The sequence below is a fragment of the Trachypithecus francoisi genome, unplaced genomic scaffold, assembly GCF_009764315.1.
Source record: "Trachypithecus francoisi isolate TF-2019V2 unplaced genomic scaffold, Tfra_2.0 Lachesis_group21, whole genome shotgun sequence".
In the NCBI taxonomy this organism is placed as follows: Eukaryota; Metazoa; Chordata; class Mammalia; order Primates; family Cercopithecidae; genus Trachypithecus; species Trachypithecus francoisi.
Genome location: NW_022681467.1, coordinates 36,986,065 through 37,005,807, shown reverse-complemented (window position 1 = coordinate 37,005,807; position 19,743 = coordinate 36,986,065). Strand labels below are relative to the sequence as shown.

The following is a 19,743-nucleotide window of genomic DNA, read 5'->3' as shown; positions in this document are numbered from 1 at the left end:
GGCAGGAGAATGGCCTGAACCCGGGAGGCGGAGCTTGCAGTGAGCTGAGAACCGGCCACTGCACTCCAGCCTGGGGGCAGAGTGAGACTCTGTCTCAAAAAAAATAATAATAATAATAATAATAATTTTTTTCAGATCCAAGAAGGCCTATTAGGGTGAACAAAAAACCAAAAACAACTCCCTTCATGCCTGGTCCGCTGTGATGCTGAGGGATGTAGACAGACACATCATCCCTTTCTGGGGCACTAATTTTATGTTAAAGAGGGAAAGAAAGGAGCTAAGCTAAGTCCCTCAGGTTATCTAGCTTTTTTTTTTTTTTTTTTTGAGACAGAGTCTTGCTCTGTCACCTAGGCTGGAGTGCAGTGGCACGATCTCAGCTCACTACAACCTCTGCCTCCTGGGTTCAACATCCCAAGCTGGGATTACAGGTGTGTGCCACCACATCCGACTAATTTTTGTATTTTTAATACAGATAGGGTTTCACCATGTTGTCCAGGCTGGTTTTGAACTTCTGGCTTCAAGCAATCCACTTGCCTCAGCCTCCCAAAGTGCTGCGATTATAGACGTGAACCACTGCACCCAGCCTCAAGTTATCTAGCTTTTTCTTTTTAAACTCCTTGGTTTTATTCAGAACTCTTGGGAAGAGTTCTGAACCCAAATTAAAATTTACACACTAGCTGAGATAAAAACCGAGATGCCAAATTGAAAGTAGCTTGATAGAATCGTAACCTCAGCCAAGCCAGAAGGAACCAGTCTGCAACTATACCTGATCCTCCTCACGGCAGGCCACGAAGCTTTGCTGCCATGTGTTGAATTATAAAACCCACGTTGCTTTTTGAACCCTGTTGTGGGTAAAAATCAAATTATCGGTCCTTGGAAACCCAGGCAGTCAAGTGAGTACAAGGTACGGTTTAGAGGAGAAATTATGTTCCTGAACTAGTATCCTTTGATGGCAGCATCAGCCTTGCTAAGTCAGAGTAGAGGAAGCAGTGACCTTACTAAGCTTTGGTGAGCATCATGTGCACGTGTGGGTGGGAGTCCCTTTCACCGATGGTTTTAAAAGTGCTTCTGCAGACCTTGGAAGGGATCCTCCACACATAAGAGGTGTGGGACAGGTAAGGCAGAGAGAGTTAGCCCTGCTTTCGAGACTAGAAATCTACAGTCCTGAAGGAGCAGTAATTAACTGGTACACCTGTCAGGGCCCGGGTCTCCTGGCTTTTTCCAGGTTTTCTCTCTCACATGATTTCACTTTTTAAAAAAAAACTTAAATTCAACTCCTCTGCTTAAAACCTTTCAGTGGTGGTCCCCCATTGAATCTAGAATAAAATCCAAATTCTCTATCCTGGCCTACAGGACTCAGCATGTTCTAGATGATTTCCACCCCTCTAGCCTCATCTTTGTACTTTTCACCTGGCCTTCACTTAGTTCCTAGCATGTCCACAATACCCTTCCCCATTGCCGCCTCATCTTCATGGGACTTCCCTCCTCCGAGAGACTCTCTAACAACCTACTTGAGTAGGTTCTTCCCTGTTGTTCCCTATCATGGCACTTGGTTTCTTTCCCTTTATAGCACTTATCACAGCTTGTAATTTTAATTGCTCTTTTATTGTCACTGCTTTCCTGGCTGTCTTCCCTCATAGGGCCGTAAGAACCTTGAGGGCCTGGGCCATATCTGTCTGACTGTCCTGAGTCCACCAGGCCTAGCAAGGCCCTGTTTTTCATGGTCAGGTCGCTGCAGTTCCCTAGGAGACTTGTTGCACATTCAAAAATGAAATATCCACATTTCAAAGCATGGATGCTCCTTGTCATTGAACCAAGAAAGAGGTCAACAACTTTTCCTGCCTTAAGTGCTTTGCCATTGTCTGTTCATTTCCTGTAAGTGGATCTTTGAAGATCTATTCACGTTGATGATAAACTTTCACCATTACTGAAGCTTGAAAGAATAAGTTGCATGTCCATTTCTTTCCGTGAGTGAAGTAATTGAAATGTTCTGATTTTCTTGGCATCTTTTACATGAACCGGTCTGTCTGACATTTGTTGTAAGCTTCATGACTTTCATCCTTTCTCATATTAATCACCCTCTTGCTGTTCCATTTCATAGACTGTCCCTTCAAAGATCTCAAAGTATTAGAATATTCAGCTTTCCCTTGACCACTACACTGAGTGAGAAGCCTCTTTGTGATTAGTCATCCCCTTTCACTCTTGGATACACAAGAAAAATTTCCTTTCTCTTGTCTTGTCTTGTGTTGGGATGTGGATGCAAATGCTCACTAGAGGACTTGCCTTGGGAGTCCCAGAGCAGGATTTGCTTTTCTGGCTTAACTGACACGGTTCTCCTAGAAATAGAAGATATCATAATTAATATTCCATTTAAAATAAATTAGCACAGAGTAAGCTAATTTAAAAAGAAAAAGGAAAAGATCAGGATATCCTAATCTCTCAGATCACTATTATCTCACTACTACAATTAAGTGCCTGAGTAATTTTTTAACCTCTTCCCAGATTATCCAGGGAAGTACTCTGAAGAGGAGAGCAAGAGCTCAACATCAGGCATCGCAGGAGACATTGGGGATGAGCTACAGGAGGCTCGAGCTCCCACTATTGCTCAGCTGCTACAGGAGAAAACTCTCTATTCCTTCTCTGAGTGGCCAAAGGTACCCCAGAGCTTGCATTTCCCACCCCGCCCCAAAACCATTCTCAGCTTTGAATTGTTTTTAAACCTTTTAGAAATAGTTCTGAACAACAAACTCAGAAATGTTTTATACCTTTAAAAGGTATTAGTTATGTAGCATTTGAACATTAAAGATACATGCACTTAACTAATTCGACTGTAAGATGAAGGTGTCAGATTGTCCTCATATTTATAGTGCCATGGCTTTCATTTGTATTGTCTAAACTATGATTTTTATTTTAAGGCTTATAAAGTGAGTATGTTTGAGTGTGCTCTTTTCTTATCGACTCCTTCTGGTGAAAAGCTTCACCCTTGATCTCAAAGGATTTTGTGAGTTTAGGTAACTCGATCCTTATTCATCAGAGCTTTATCCTTTTTTCTAGGACCGCGTGATAATTAACCGCCTAGATAATATCTGCCACGTGGTGTTAAAGGGGAAGTGGCCCTCCAGCCAGCAGTATGAGCCCTCAGGCACACTGCCCGCCCCGGTGTTAACCAGCAGTGCTGGTTCTCGAACCAGCCTCTCAGAGCCGGAAGCAGCAGAACACAGCTTCAGCAACGGCGCAGGATTGGCGGCCCAGATTCAGAAGGTGAGCCGGCAAGAATGGAATGACCACAAAACAGAGAATGGTGGGCATGTTCCACGTCTCAGTTGAGTTCATTCATTCAGCAAGTGTTTACTTAGTGGATAGGGGTTTGTTTTGCCAAGCCATTAGTGTTGATTGGGGAATTTAGACTTTATCCTGTATGTAGTGGAGAGCTAGTAAAAGTATTGGAGCAGGAGAAGGCATGATGAAAGCAGGGGTTTGCAGCTCACCTAGAGTGGTATACAGCTTGACTAGGAGGGCCAAGCAGGAAACTGGTAAAGAGGGTTCTAGACCCCAGTTGGTTCAGAGTGGATACAAAGATGGGGGGAACTGACGAAGATGACTCCATGACTAACAAATATATAAGGAAAGGGAAGCATGAATGGAACAGTGTGGTTGACCCTTAGAGAACTGAGCTAACAATGGAAGTTGATAGAAATTAGGGAAATCAAGGCAGGAGTGAGCATTTTGGTGGGGGTGATGAGTTTTGAGGTACATTATTAACATGCTGGTTCTCATGCTCAACTGCACATTGCAATCAGCTGGGGACCTTGACAAGCTAATGATTCTGATTTAATCAGTCCAGAGTGTGTCCTGGGTACTGGGTTGTTTTAAACTTCCCAGATGATTCTGATGCACGGCTGAAGTTGAGCATTCCTGAGTTATCATCTTGCAACACCAAATGTAGTTCATGGACTAGCAACTTGAGCAGCACCTGAAAACCTGTTAAAAAAGCAGACTCTCAGGCTCTACCTCAGACCCACTGAAGTAGAATCTGCATTTTAACAAGCTGTTCGGATTTGAGGAGGCCCGAGTTAGAAGAACTCCTAAAAAGATGATTGGAAATAATAGGAGGCCTAGGGAAATCAGGCCTGGAGAAAGAGCTGGCGTTCAGCCACTTGTGTGGCATTCAGACCTCTCTTGCTGTTTGTGTGTTCACAGGAGAGCTTCTTAGCTCCAGTATTCACAAAGGATGAACAAAAGCACAGGCGTCCCTATGCGTTTGAGGTGGAGAGGGATGCAAAGGCTCGGGGCCTGGAGCAGTTCTCTGCCACCCACGGGCACACCCCTGTCATCCTCAATGGCTGGCATGGGGAGTCAGCTATGGACCTCTCCTGCTCATCAGAGGGGTCCCCAGGAGCCACATCCCCTTTCCCAGTGAGCACCAGCACCCCTAAGATTGGGGCTATCAGTTCACTTCAGGGAGCCCTTGGCATGGACTTGTCTGGGATTCTGCAAGCTGGCCTGATCCATCCTGTGACCGGACAGATTGTCAATGGAAACCTCAGAAGAGATGATGCGGCCACGAGGAGGCGGAGAGGGAGGCGGAAACATGTTGAAGGAGGGATGGACCTCATCTTTTTGAAGGAGCAAACACTTCAGGCGGGAATCTTGGTGGGTATTGAGGTCATTAGATTAAAAACATTGACGTTTCTACACTGAGAAACAAATCCTTCTTCCTCAGACACAAAATAATTTGTGGATCTTTTATCTCTATTTCAGTTGTCCTGCTTTATTTTCTCTCATTATAAGATGCCCTCCATCCTCTGTAGAACTAGATAGTTACTAACTCATTAATGGCGCTTAATCTGCTTACAGCCTGGAGAAATGAGCCAGGAGGTCTTGCCATTTCAAATAGGAACAACCCTGCTCCTCCAGGGTTTCAGAAGAGCCACTGTTGATGGCAGGGTTGAGTGTGCAGCGGCTTTTCTCCGGGGTAGTGAGGCTCTCCGAGACTGGGGTATGGGAGAAAGAACAGGAGTCAGGGCTACCTGAATGTGATCCTGGCTCTTCTGCTTGACGTACTGGGTGACATTGGGCTACAACTGAGCCTCACTTTGCTCCTCTATAAAGTGGGGCAACAGCATCTACCACGGAGGGTTGAAGATTCACGGAGATCATGCTAAGACAGTTTGTTCCAAACTCAAAGGAAATCATTTGCAAACAACAGAAAAGGTCAGAAACCGTATACCTGGCCAAGAGAGATCCCTTTTATGCTTTATTTGATGCTTAATGTTGTATTTTGGGTTTTCCCATTTACTGGATTTTGAGAATCCATTTGATGTTTTCTTATTTTAAAAGGAATAGTAATGGCTAGTACTCACTGAGTGCCTACTACTTACCATGTTCAAGGCTTTACGTGATTATCTTCTTTGTTCCTCACAACCACACTGAAGATGGGCTTGTTATTCCCATTTTATAGATGAGGAAAATAAGGCTTTAAAGCATTAAATAATTTCGCCCAGATTATCCAGCTAGTAAGTGACAAAGCAGAAAACCAAACCAAGGACCTTGTTCTCTAGGGGCTGAGAACTTTACTGCTAAGCCATATTGCTTGGGTTATGTCTTCCTCTTAGACTTCCAAAGTAATTTGGGAGGCTGAAATGACACGTCCTTTCCCTGCTCAATCCTGCAAGCTTTTAAGAAGTTCGTTACCTTTTTTAGATGTGCAACACCATAGTTTCTCTATAATGATCATAGAATTCCAGTGGAATGACCAATAAAAATTTTCCCTCTTGTCCTCAGGGTATTTTTTTAATTTATTAATGCAAACACTTATTTAGCATTGACATTGTTACAGACCCCATTATAGGCTTTATAAAGAGAGGTAAAGGTGAAACAGAGGTAAGACAGCCATTCAGACTATAGAGGGTGAGTCAATTGTGGTATGGCGTCTTCTTTACATGAGAGAGCTAGGGACAGAGTGCTGTGGGGACAGGAGCTGGAGCAGTGAGTGCTGCCTGGGACAGTGGGCAGTGGTGACAGAGGAGGAAAACTAAATCCGGCAGTCAGGATGCAGTTAAAGTGTACCAAGTGGACAAGAGCGGGAGAGGAGCGCTCAGGTGAACGGAACACCAAATCACTTGCAAGAGCTTATGTGTGTGTGGGTCAGTGGTATGTGTAGGGTTCTAATTCAGGCACCCCAGCTGAGTAATATCAGGGTGGAAATAGATGGCGTGATCCAAATAACCCCTTACGTGTTTTCTTTTTTTAGAAACTAATTTTCATTCTGTCGTGATTATACATACTCGTTTTTCCTTCATCCAGGAAGTCCATGAAGACCCAGGGCAGGCCACCTTGAGCACCACACACCCTGAGGGGCCAGGGCCTGCCACCTCGGCTCCCGAGCCAGCCACGGCAGCCAGCAGCCAAGCCGAGAAAGCCATTCCCAGCAAGAGTCTGCTTGACTGGCTGAGGCAGCAGGCTGACTACTCCTTAGAAGTTCCTGGTTTTGGGGCAGTAAGTGTTTGTTGGTGCTGCCTGAGATCACTGTTTACTTCCTGCTGACTTGTTGCTATTTTTGATGAAAGCATGCTGAGGGAAACCAGAAAGTTGGGAGCTATTTGGGAGAAATCTGTCAGCTGACAACATCATGTTAAAGGACTTTTGTTTTTAAGTTTAAATTTTGATTAAATTCTCCAGTAATAGAAATGATAGCCCATCTCAAAATACTATGCCAAAAAGTAGACATGCAAAATCCTAAGAGGACAGAACTTGTCCCCCGTCCCCACAAACATTGCCACACAGTATCATAAGCTCATAAAGAAATCTTCACGTTGCATAAACTTGGCCACCTATGAAAATGTTCCTTTGTATTCTTTTCAAGTTAATACATTACCATTTGTGGTGGTGGGGGGACTGTCCTTAGTTTTATGGTTACTCTGCTTTGGGACATTCCCTTCAAATCGCCTTACTGCCTTTGTCCTAAGTCCCTCAGACTAGACATTTTTGGAAGAGGACTCTTGAGCTCGATGTCTTTTTTGGTTTTTCTCTTCTCACTTGCTCACCTACCCCACCACCGTCTCTGTCCTGAATGCACCTAACTATTAAGATACCTATGTAGAGAGCACACAAGAAGAGGAGAACACATTCACAGATGCGCACCCTCCAGAGACAGGCGAAACCAGCCAGGCAAGTAGCAGTGATGAGAGAATCCAAGGAAACGATCAAGAGGAAAAGGCCAGGGATTAACAGGGCCCTGGCAGCCTGGTGAATTGGCTCATGTGTTCTAGTCTGGAGCGCCGGGGGCCCACACAGCCTGTTTTCCAGCTTACTGTAGGAACACTGGTGCTTCAGGAGAGAAAGCCTAGGTGAGGCCAGGTAGCTATTTCCTTTAGTTTAACCTGGCCAGCTCCTGTGCAGACAGCCATTGAAGAGAACAATAGCAAAACCAGTTGAAAAGCATCAGCCTCATCAGAACAATCTGGGATAGCGTGTTTTGTAATGTTGGTCTCCGTTTTCATCCTAGAATTTTTCAGACAAACCAAAGCAGAGGAGGCCACGCTGTAAAGAACCTGGAAAATTAGATGTCAGCTCTCTGAGTGGGGAAGAGAGGGTTCCTGCGTCCCCAAGGAGCCAGGACTGAGGGTAAGGAAGAAGGCCACGTGAGTGTGGGGGCAGGAGGAGCATCCTGGTTGAGCCATGCCTTATACACTTGAGAGAAAGCCCCAGCTGGGAAGGGGTTCGCTGGGAGACATCTTTCAAGAGGACTAGAAGCCAGCACAGGAAGTTGATTAGCAGCAAGAAATGGTGCTGTGGCATTTTTGAGCACTCTGTGACTCCCAGTGGTCATTTGTTTTCAACCCTTACCTCCAGAATTGTTTGTTAAACCATTGCCAAAGCTTGGGTTTGTGTTTTGTTTCTCCTGTGTGTAGAGTTGCAAGGGGAAAGAAATTTTAACCTTTGTTAGTGAACAAAATTCCTTATTGGAAGTTTTCGTTTCCTAATTTAGGTTTTTATGGCTACCGTTTAAGACATTTCTTCCTAGTCCGGCCTCACTGGCAATGAAAAACAGCTGACTCTAAGCACTACCCTTTTCCTATTATAGTATCATGAGACTGGAAGGGACTTCAAAGACTTCTGCAGAATACTTCTAGTGTAACGAATCCGAGTTAATGATAGTTTACAGATTAGTACAAATTTGGACTACAAAAGTCATAACCTCTAGGGGGCGGTAACAACATTTCAAGTTGAAAATGTGTTGAGCTTGGGCAAATTATACATAAATGTGCTTTTAACCTCCTAAAAGCACTTTCTGCCCGACTAGGGAGCTTCTGAAGATCCTCGTGGGGACTTTTGCCTTTCCCAGGTTGTTCCATAAACTCAAGCTTTCCTGAATGCCTTCTCTTAGGTACTCTGCCAGCTACCTCTTTCCTGGAGTAGGAATTCCCTTCTCGGTGGGATTGCTTGAATGTGATTTCTTTTTATAGCTCCAAAAGACCGCCCACCCTAGTCATTTCCTCCTGGTGCAGAAAGAGGTTGGCATTTAATGTTCTCAGGGAACTTGTTCCAGAGTTTGTCACCTGGATTACTGCTGGTCTAGTAGCCCCACCAGTGGCCATTGCTCATCTCCATCTGCTACCACAGCCCCTTTGAGGGGGGACTTGGACCCTAGACAGTTTGTCACGTTGCAGAAGCTGCTCTTTCTTTCCCCTCTTGCTTTAGTCTCAGAAAATGTCCCTTCCACCCTTTTCTTAGGATTCTCCCCCCCACTTTCTTTCACCCGCAGCAGTATGAGTTGGTTTCACCTTTGTTTGTGTCCCCTCTGTCTTTCCTCGCCCCTTCACACTGCCTCCCACCTTCTCCTTTTGTCTCGGCGCACGGTGTCTCAGATACGCCGTCAAGGGAAGACCTCCAATGCTTGCTTTGTTGTAGTCTCTGAGCTCTTGCTTTAGAGATGTGTCAGGAAGAGCCACGTAGTTCCCCCTTGGCTTGCTTGTTTCCCTCTCCATGTCTAACAGTTTCCCTCATGTTCCTTGGAAACTAATGTTCATCCCTCCCTACAGATGCTGACCCTTTGCCAGAAAACCCATCTCTTAGCTGTTCTTGCAAGCCAGCCTCTTCCCAGAGATGTGTTAGCCTCCTTTGTTAAATAAACACACTCCCTGCCTCGGAGGCCCTTTTCCTGCAGTAAGACAAGAACAAGACCTCAGGCAGCTCAGCCTTCCCAACAGGGGCACCCGTGTGTCTCCTGCAGCTCCTCTTGGAACAGGGCCTTCTAGGGTGCACTGTACTCTTTTTCTTTGCCATAGATACTTAGTCCATTCAGGCTACCATAACAGAATACTGGGGGGCTTATGAGCAACAGAAATTTATTCCTCACAGTTCTGGAGACCCAAATGTCCAAAGTCAAGGTACTGACAGGTCAAGGCACTGGCAGATTGGGTGTCTGGTGAGGCCCCATACCACATCATCCAGACAGATGTCTTCTCACCATCACTTCTCATCCATCAAGTCCTACTGTCTCTCTTTAGAAATACTAGCTGGTGGCTGGGGTGACTCCTCCACAGGACGTGGTTACAGCTGCCCTCTCGTGGAGGAAGGGACAGCCAGCTCTCATAAGGTCACTAATTCCATTCATGAAGGCTCAGCCCCTGTGACCTAATCACCACCCTAAACCCCCTGCATCCTATTACCATCACCTTGGGGCACAGGATTTCAACATAGGAATCTGAAGGGACACACATTTATAGCAGAAACCCTACCCCTGTTTTTAGAAATAGATTTAAATCTCACAAGGAATTCCTCCTCCCTTCGTTCGAAGGCCCTTCTGCCATATGCGCTGTGGTTTGGATGGGTGCTGTCCACAGAATTATAGCACAGGCTGCATGGAAGGTTGTGGGATTCAATTTTTAATGCCCAGTACCTAGTGGTTACTCATTAAATATATGTATACACACATATATACTTAATATAGTTTATATATGTAAGTTACATATGTATATATTGGTTTTACCTATATGTGTATAGTTTTGGGGTTTTGCTGGGCCATTTGACAGTAAGTTGCAGACATGACATATCACCCCTAAATACTTTAGCATGCATCTTATAAAGAATGTTTTCCTGCATAATTATTGCTATTATTACATGTGCATATTAATAATACCTGTTATCTAGTCTATATTGAGATTCCACCAGTTATGCTAAAAATGTCTTTAGAGCTGGTTTCTGTTGTGTTCTGGTCTGGTTTTAGGATTTTTAAATGAAGAGCCAGACATCGCTTTTCGTTGTTAGGTCTCTTTTCACCCAACACGTATTTGTTGGATGAATGTACTAACCTTCGGAGGAGAAAGGAAGCTCCGGTCACCACCTTCTTTTAACTCCACCCAGAGTTAAGTTTTAGAGTTGGAATAATGCTACCATGCATTGATGAGGATGTTCTTGGGCTGGATGCCTGTGCAAATTAGATAGAAAGCAGATTTGCCTCCAGTGTGCTTGAACATAAGGAAGCTCCTTTTCCTTGTTCTCTTTGCCCCCTCCGCAGGCCTTTCCTGGAAGGGGAAGCAGGTTTGCTCCCAGGGTATAATTACCGGGAGGGAGAGCTGCCAAAGCCCGCCTGGTCGCTGTGTGTGGTCGCCGCGCTGCTGGGAGGGGCACCTGACTGGGGTGGGCAGCAGCTGGTGGCTGGGGTGACTCCTCCACAGGACGTGGTTAAAGCTGACTTCCTTTGCCAGCACTCTTGTTTTGCTGCAAATGAAGAGCGTTCTCTTTATCCTTGGGGCCTTTCTGCTGCTATTCTCCACATCTAGAGGGGAAGAAAGATCAGCTTGTGCCTTCTAAGCAAGTTCTCATTTCTGAAAGGACCCACCATTCTCTCTACACCCATGGTTCTCAGCAAGGGCAGGGAAAGGATGCTTTTGACATCCCATATCCTGAGATTGCTATTTGTACTTACTGGGCCAGGGCCAAGGTGGCCAAAGGTCCTTTGGGGCATAGCCTGGTGCTAGATACCCTGAGGAGGGTCTCAAAGCATGTTAAAGAAGACCTGATTTATAGCAGATTCCTTGAAAATAAGAAGGAGGCACCATTCATCTAGTGCTGGGCTTGTTTTCTTCCTAACAGAAAGACTTCTGAGATGGAATATGCCCCCTCTCGCTGGAGAGTTTTGAGGGCACATTTGTGGATGTAAAAGAAAGATACTCCCCAGCATCCTTCTCTGCCTCTCGGTTGTGGGTAGGCTGCAGGAAGAGGGCTCAGAAAGGTATATGGTCAAGTTGTGGTTACCCTGGCTGAAGCACCCTGGGCTGTGGTGCCATGCCAGCAAGGGCCTGAGACTGCCGTGTAGACAGAGTGGCTGGCCCAGAATGAGGCGATTTGCATTGATGAGCTCAAGACAGACTGGTGAGAAATTATCCTTTTAGCCTGGCCCCGATCCATCAAGTCCTACTGTCTCTCTTTAGAAATAGGAACCAGCCAGGAATTGCTTCCCCAGTGATCCTCCCTAGAGCCAGAGGGGCAGTTGTCAGCCTAGCAAATTGCAAGTGGCAGGTCATGCTGGGAAGAAGAGAGGGTGCGGTGTGCTGTGGAAAGAGGCCTGGGCTGGGCCTGTGTTCTCACCTGCTATGTCCCTGACCAACTGTACCCTGCCCACCCCCACCCCCACCCCCACTTGTGAAAACGAAGGGGACTAAATATAACAGTTTCAGGGATTTCTTCCAGCCCTGTGATGCAAACCAAGGCTTTTTGAGAAGAATTTTCTTAAAGTTGCCATCATAAAGCTTTTTTGTCTATGATGAACTGGGGTTTTATATATATATATATTCTTGGGAAACTGAAGGACAGGTGTAGGAGTTCAAAAAATATTTCTGGGGACTCAGAAACATTCAGATATGCACGTTTTCACATACCTATGAATCTGTAAATTCTCTGTAAAGCAGGCATGACTCCACAGGGCTGATTTACTGATTCGATGAGACGCTGCTGGAGCCCTCCGTACAGTGCCTGACACGTGATCAGTGCTTCCTCATGGCGTCTCGCACTCTTCTGCTGCTCGTCCTCTTATCACCACTGCCTTCCCTGCTGCCTCCGACAGCCGTTCCCCTCGCTGCTGAGTGCCCACTGCCATGGGAGCCAACACAGTCCAGCTGCTGCTCATTTGGGGCCCCCCACACACATGTGTCCTTACAGCCCATGAGAACCTGAAACCAGTGCCACCAACTAAGGTTACAGCTGCCCCTTAAATAAAAATCTGGTGGGTCTTCCAAGGATTTGCTTCTTTCATAGTTTAAGGAGAAGAGAGGCAGTGAAAAAAATGGGAAATGTCAGGGCTGCCGAACTAAAGTTAAAAGTAGGTGCCCTTAGGCAGATTGTAAATCGATTTCTTAATAGCCCTCAGGCCTGGTGGCAAGTCTCAGCCCAGAGATATCCTCAGCTTCCCTGCCTTCTTTCTCTATGTTCTGTGGGGTTTTTTCAGTCATTCTGGTGTCTCTTGGTGAGACCCGCACCTCCTTTTTCGCCCCAAGAGTGTGCCCCATTGAGAGGTACAGCCAGATCCCTGCCTCTGATTTCCCACAGACAAGGAGGCTGTGGGCTGATGGAGCCTCAGCTGCTGCTTATCACATCACCACCCCCGACTCTGCAGACTCTAGTGGAAGGGAAGGTATTCCAAAGGAGAATCCTGAAAAGGCCGCAGGTGCAGCCCGAGGAGTCGCCTCAGCAGCCCGGAGGCCTCACCCCTCACTATTGAGCTCTCCTGCTTCTTGCTGCTCCGTAGGCTCCACATTCCGGCCTTGATGGTGATCATTGACCTCAGTGGAATCCAGTGTGACAAGATCCATTGAGGCCACTGTGAACATTTTGCTTCACCATTGCTGTAATCAAAGGGAAGGGGGTAAAACAGCACTGACTTTGTAGCAGGAACCGTAAGAAGAAGATGCCCAGGCAGTCAGGGAGGGTGCCAGCAGGGGAGGGCTTTGTCCTCACACTGTACACCTCCTCTGTGTGAGGAAACTCTGAGACTGCTCAACTGCACAAGTACAGTTCACCTTTTTTCATACCATGGGCATGTACTACTTGATAAAGTAGCTGATAGCAGTGAGGTGTGGAGGGCAATCAGAAGAGAGAAAGGCATGCAGTTCTCCAGGGGCGCCGGGCCTGCGGCCCTAAGTCCTGAAAGAAATCACTCCCCATCTGTGGGGAAGAAATTCTCTCTCTCTCTAGGGATTATAAATTCAGAGAAAGATCCATTGTAATTGCAGTGGTTTGTTTACGCTCCAGGGACCAGGTTCCTGGCTGCATCCTCTCTGCCCTGCAGAGCTCCTGAGCTCCACTCTCAAGAAGAAGGGTGTGGGGCTGCAGCCTGCACCTCCCTCTCCACGTGCTGCCTCCGGCTTGCTGATGCTGCTGAAGCGGTCTGCCCTCCCCTGTGATTCTGTGCAGCTCAGCCGTCCTGATGGGTTATGGGAATGTCCAGTGCAGGTGCCAGATCACCCGTGTTGAGGGCCCTGGCCCTGTCACAGTGTGGTCCACATGGAGCAGAAGTGCTTTACTTCAGAGCTCTCTGCTAATGAAGAAAATTGAAGAGCGAACCTCCAAATAGAGAAAAAATAGATGGTCTCCCTTAGGGAGAACATGACTTATTTTGGTGGCAGTTTCCCCAACAATGTTCAAGAAGTCCTTCATTTCTTCAGCAAACATGTACACATCCCATTGTATTCAGAGAGGGGTGGGGCATACACACAATAAATAATGTGCCATTAGCAAGCACTGCTTCCTATGGATCAGGTAATGTATTAAACACGACACTTTCAGAGACTCTAAAGATAGCTGCCATTGTCCTTTTTTACTTAAACTCAGAGGCTAACTGACATGTCTTGAGTCCCACAGCTAGAAGGTTGCCGTCAGGATTTAAATTCGGGTCTGTCTGCCTTCAAAACCCTGTCTTACATATTCTTTGTTGCTTCAGTAAAAACCTGTGTCAAGAGGAAGGCAAGCGTTGGGATCTGGTGAAGGGGTCTCAGCCACAATAGTCTCACCGAGAACCAGGGCACTTTTAGTGCTTTCTCCAGCTCCCCACTCTCTTCTGCCAGCTTCTCACAGGCTGGATGCCACTTTTGCCAGTCAGCATGTTGGAATTACCACTGGGCAGTGACAGGTGCCCTAGTTGTGCCCATGCCACAAAATGCTCTCAGCTGCTGAGGGAGAAGCCTGTCAGGTACAGTCAGGCCGGAGAGCTGCACAAGTAGGCGGGAGGTGCTCCTTTTCCTGGGAACCCTTCGTGCAGCTGGAGACAGGCCAGGCCAGTGCAGAGCCCTGGTCGTCACCCTCAGCTGACCACCTGCCATCCTGTCGCCTCAGCATTTTGTGTTTCTTTGTTTCTCCAGGGGTTTCTTCCAGAAAACAAGTTCAATCACACCCTGGGTGAGGCTGTGCTTCGAGATACGGGCCCCCGCAGGAGGGGGAGGCGGCCTCGGAGCGAGCTCCTGAAGGCTCCTTCCATTGTGGCAGACTCTCCCTCTGGAATGGGGCCGCTGTTCATGAATGGACTGATTGCTGGGATGGACCTGGTAGGACTTCAGAACATGAGAAATATGGCAGGCATCCCCCTCACCGGGCTGGTGGGGTTTCCAGCTGGCTTTGCCACGATGCCAACGGGTGAAGAGGTCAAAAGTACCCTGAGCATGCTGCCCATGATGCTGCCGGGCATGGCTGCTGTGCCCCAGATGTTTGGTGTTGGGGGACTCCTCAGTCCACCCATGGCAACCACCTGCACTTCCACTGCTCCAGCGTCTCTGTCAAGCACAACGAAAAGTGGTACGGCAGTGACTGAAAAGACTGCGGGAGACAAGCCGAGTAGCCATGATGTGAAAACAGACACTTTAGCTGAGGACAAGCCTGGTCCAGGTCCATTTTCTGATCAGTCTGAACCTGCAATAACTACTAGTAGTCCTGTGGCTTTTAACCCATTTCTCATCCCCGGAGTATCTCCTGGACTCATTTACCCATCCATGTTCCTCTCCCCTGGTATGGGCATGGCTCTGCCAGCCATGCAGCAGGCCAGACACTCAGAAATAGTAGGCCTGGAGAGCCAAAAGAGGAAGAAGAAGAAGACAAAGGGGGACAACCCCAACTCCCACCCAGAGCCTGCTCCCAGCTGCGAAAGGGAGCCCAGCAGTGATGAGAACTGTGCCGAACCCAGTGCCCTTTTGCCTGCAGAGAGAGAACATGTGGCACAGGCTGGGGAGGGGGCACTCAAAGACTCCAACAACGACCCCAATTAGAACTTTTTTCGTTTAAGAAATTATTGTGACTTGTAAGTTTCTTATCCCATAAAGGTTTGTTACTTCCCTCACTTCACCTCCATAAGAACCTGTGTTTCCATAAGTAAGATGACCTACCTGATTTCCTGTCTGAGAACTATGGTAACAGATGTTAATAGTTGCGGGGTCTCACCACTTCATTAGATAAGTGTTGTCTACCTAGTCTAGGAGGCACAGAATTCACATTCTGTTCATCCCGTTCATTCCAGCAATCGTAGCTAATACAGTACTTGGTGACGCGCCCACCCCCTTCTCTTCCAAGTTTCCCACTCACTCGAGGAGGAAAAATGGCAAAAGAAAGCTGTCTAGGGATTTACCATTGAAGGGCTGAAGAACAGAGACAAAGAGGAGCTCTTTTTCTATGAGCTGGGTTGCACAGGAGGAATGTCACAGGGAACCAAAAAGCACAGAAAAAGGAAGTGCTGGTGCATATTTTTGAGTTAAAATAATTCCCTATTTTATCATGATTCCTAAGTGAGTAGTATAGACAGAAGCATATAACTAATGGTTGAAAATACATATATTCATTTCTTTATAAAAAACAAAAACCTTACTGGTAATAATATAATTTCCCCCTTCATGGTTTTTCAGACACCTGCAGCAAGAAGAAATACTGACTGACTAGGCATTATTTTCTATACGTCCCTCTCCCCAGTGAAAAGATGCCTCTCGCTGCAAGAAAGCTTTACCCACCATGAGTTATTGCTGGCGATGGGGGTGGGGCCAGGACCCGCGCTCCGTGGAGCCACACGCTGCTTCACACACACACAGCTGGCGCTCTGCTCCCACCTGGTTTGCTTACAGATTTCTCCAGCCATTAATTTGCCTCTCTGTGTTTAAAGAGCACCAAGACCGAATGGATTTTCACTTCAGGCTTTCCTTCACCAATAAGGCTCTTTCTGGAGCCTGCAAGAAGACAGTTGCCCAACACTTTGACACTTGCTAGTAGGTCCTTTGATCAGGAATGTCTGAGGCTGTCAGATATGTGCCATCCTTTATAATACAGCTGTGAAAAGTTACTTCTCCATTAATTTCTCCATTCTGTTTATATCTTACAGTTGGACCCAAATCCCAAATTATCAGTTAATCGAAACTATGTTGCAAGTCAACATTATTTTCTCTTCTTCCTCAGCTTCTCCTTGTTTAGGAACTGAGAAAGAACCTGCCTAAGCAGCACTTCCCCATGTCCTTTCACCTTCGTGTTAACGTCCCTTCTAATGGTCTCACTCTTCACAGGTAGTTCACACTCTAAGACTTGAAGTAAGCTCATGGTTCAGTACTCTGGGGGCGCAGGGCGGCGCAGGGCTGCGCAGGACCCTTGGAAATGTTGCAAGTGTTACTAGTACCAGTTTCACTTTTCGTTGTCACATTTACTGTATTTTTTACTTTTTCTGTTACAGTTTTGCTAATTTATCAGAAGGTCCAAAAGTTTGACGTAACTATTTCATTTTGCATTATTTATTTATGATGCTTTTGTCATTGTCTTTTATACATTTGGGATTATAAATTATGTAAATGTTAAAATGAGCATCTCAAAGAAGTCTGTTAAATCATGACTGAAAAAAGTCAATCAGATGTATCTTCAAAAAGTGGAGTCCCAGTTTTATGAATCAGATATAAACCAGAAATTCTATAACCAATCACAGAAGAATCCAATAATTGAACAAATCCTATTCAATGACATCCTTGTAGCATAGATGGTCTATCATGCTGACCACAGATTTCTTAGAAATGCTGCTCTCTCTATTTAACTAACATTTTGTTCAGTTTTGCCTCCAGTGGAAGCAGAAAGGGTTTTTTCAGCTGTTAAATCCTAAAAATCAATATAATTTATTTATGTAAAAAAAATAACTCAATCAATATATTTTTGAACCTTTTAAGTACTAATTTTCTTTTTATCAAGTAGAAAAAAAAAATGTATTTGCCCTAAATCCTTAAAATACAAATGCTATAAAAATTCCTGTATCTTGAAAGCCTTACTGCAAATGAGTATTACAGACATCCAGCAGAGTCTGGTTTTCTTTGTTGTCGTTGTGTTGTTGTTGTTTTGTATGGAAAAGCTGCTTTCCCCGGGTTCCACTTATAACCTCCAGTAGGTCACAGGGTTCAATGTGGATCTGACTTAAAAACCCACCAGCATGCTCAATCCCTTGTGATACCTTATCGAATCTGTATGTTAACTCTCTGGGTGTTTAGGCTTCTATTTGACTGCTGTTGTGACCCTGTTTGCAAAATGAAACTGACACTCTGTGGATTATTTGCTCTGTAAGGCACAAGTGCTTCTTATGATTATTTTGACATTTCCAAGAGCAAAAGCCAAATTTAAACTCTTCAGCAAACTTGAGCCTTTTCATCTAATTCCATGTCACTCACAGCCATAACTTTTCTTGATCATTCTTCACCCCATGTCTTACATAATAAATTGTGGTCTTGATCCTGGATTTAAAAACAAAAAAAAAAGTTTAAAAGTCACATTTGTATTTGAGGAATTCAGTGGCACTTGGGTGTCTCTTGCTGCCTGGGGCATTTATGAGTGCATGGTATGCCCACTGTCTTTCCAAGGTGTCCGATCCGTGCTGGGCACCCTGTGGAGGACTTGCTGAGTATTCATCATGAGGGTTGACTTGGCCTGTCTCTCGACCGACTGACTAGAACACCTGGTTAAAACATGCCCTAGAAGGGAGTCGGGGGTGGGCGAGGTGGCTCATGCCTATAATCGCAGCACTTTGGGAGGTCGAGGTAGGCGGATCACTTAAGGTCAGGAGTTTGAGACCAGCCTGGCCAACATGGTGAAACCCCGTCTTTACTGAAAATACAAAAATAAACTGGGCATGGTGGCGGGCACCTGTAATCCCAGCTACTCGGGAAGCTGAGGCAGGAGAATCACTTAAACCTGGAAGGCAGAGATTGCAGTGAGCCGAGATCGTGCCACTGCACTCCAGCCTGGGTGACAGAGTGAGGTTCCATCTCAAAAAAAAAAAGTTGGCAGCACAGCATCCTCCTCCACTGACTCAAGGCCTGAACGCTGTCAGCTGGTACATCCCCAGTGCCACTTCTTAAGCTCCATACCAAGAGTCCCAACTCAATCACACACTTGCAGTGTATAGGGGAACTAGACTTGAGTGGGTTAGAGTAGGTTCATAAAACACAGGACCACCAGGGTAGCTGAAATTCTCAAGGTTTTTCAGAACTGTGCTCCTGAGCCTGGTGTCTCAACCCCAAAAGGGGGGAGTCAGAAGTTATCAATGAGGCTGGCAGGAAAGTGCCACAGCCTCTTTGAAGGCTGAGCAAGAGACTGACCCAGCCTCATCTTGTTGGCTCCCAACTAAACACCACCAGATGGGTGCATGAATGGCCTGAAGCATGGATGGCCATTGTTACAGTAAGGCCTTAGGTGTTACAGGCCTCTAATCAAGACATAGGGAGCCCTCATAACAACTTAAACAGAAGAAGTAGTAAAGGGTCTTGGTTTCATTTTTTACCTAAAACGCTGTCCCAGGAAATACTACCTTGTACAACGACAGAATAGGAATAGTTGGTTCAGCACACTGGACTACTGTTGGTGTGTGTTTGCCATTAGTGACCTCATGTGTCCTCACAGCATCTTGGGCACTGGGTAGAGGGATGCCAACATCGAATTTGCCTCCTGAAAACTAGCAGAGAGACTTCCAAAGCTATCTTGTCAATCCTGAACAGCAGAGCTGGGCTAGACCCCGCAGTCCCACCAGCTGGGGAGACGGCACCCTAATTTTGCCTTTCGCGATAACAGTCTGGGGCCTCTATCTCAGAAACCAAAACTGAGTGAAGAAATTACACTCAGAAAAATTGGCATCAGGAAAAACAGAACACTCAAATAAGTGTCACACCCTCTGGAAAACTTGATGCTAGAGTCATTTACACCAAATTGCTTAAATGGCCTCTTGTAAGAAGTATTGTTCATTTGCCTCTTCTGGAAACCACAGGATTTCTTTCTTAGGTCAGAAGTAGGGTTCACCCAGCCCAGTAAGTGGGATCTTGGCAGCCTAGTGGCGGACATTGTGGCCACTTTCATAATCCAAACTCAACAAGGTATCTGTGGGACAAAGTAGGGAATAGGGGAAAGAGTGAGTTCAATGCTGGCTTCTTCTGGGAAGCTGTTTTATGAGGTCGATTTGGACATGGAGTCTGAGCATGGCTGTGACAAGTTGGTGCCTCCTAGACAGCCTTGGGGTTTGAGTTCTGGCTCAGCCCAAGCCTTGGAGGACAATGGGAAGAACTAGAATGACAGCCAGTTGTAGGGAAGGAACAGTCACTTGGAACACCCTTCTCCAAGTCTGTTTCCTCATCTGTAAAAAGGGGATAATGATAATTTGCACTAATAGGGCTGTTGATGGGATTCATTGAAATGATCAGAGTCTTTGTTTATTTTTATTTTTTTGAGATGGAGTTTCGCTCTTGTTGCCCAGGC

The 19,743-nt window shown here is 46.0% G+C and overlaps 1 protein-coding gene across 1 annotated transcript in view; it reads left to right on the top strand.

Moving 5' to 3' along the window:
- The window catches only part of CHD6 (chromodomain helicase DNA binding protein 6), a 215,087-nt gene extending 197,761 nt beyond the window's left edge, over positions 1–17,326 (top strand). The window contains 7 exon segments of the mRNA XM_033186434.1: positions 2,503–2,654; positions 3,055–3,261; positions 4,201–4,653; positions 6,307–6,498; positions 7,508–7,601; positions 7,604–7,626; positions 14,361–17,326. Coding sequence (XP_033042325.1) covers positions 2,503–2,654; positions 3,055–3,261; positions 4,201–4,653; positions 6,307–6,498; positions 7,508–7,601; positions 7,604–7,626; positions 14,361–15,257 — 2,018 coding nt within the window. The 3' untranslated portion in view covers positions 15,258–17,326.
- The last annotated feature ends 2,417 nt before the right edge of the window (positions 17,327–19,743 follow it).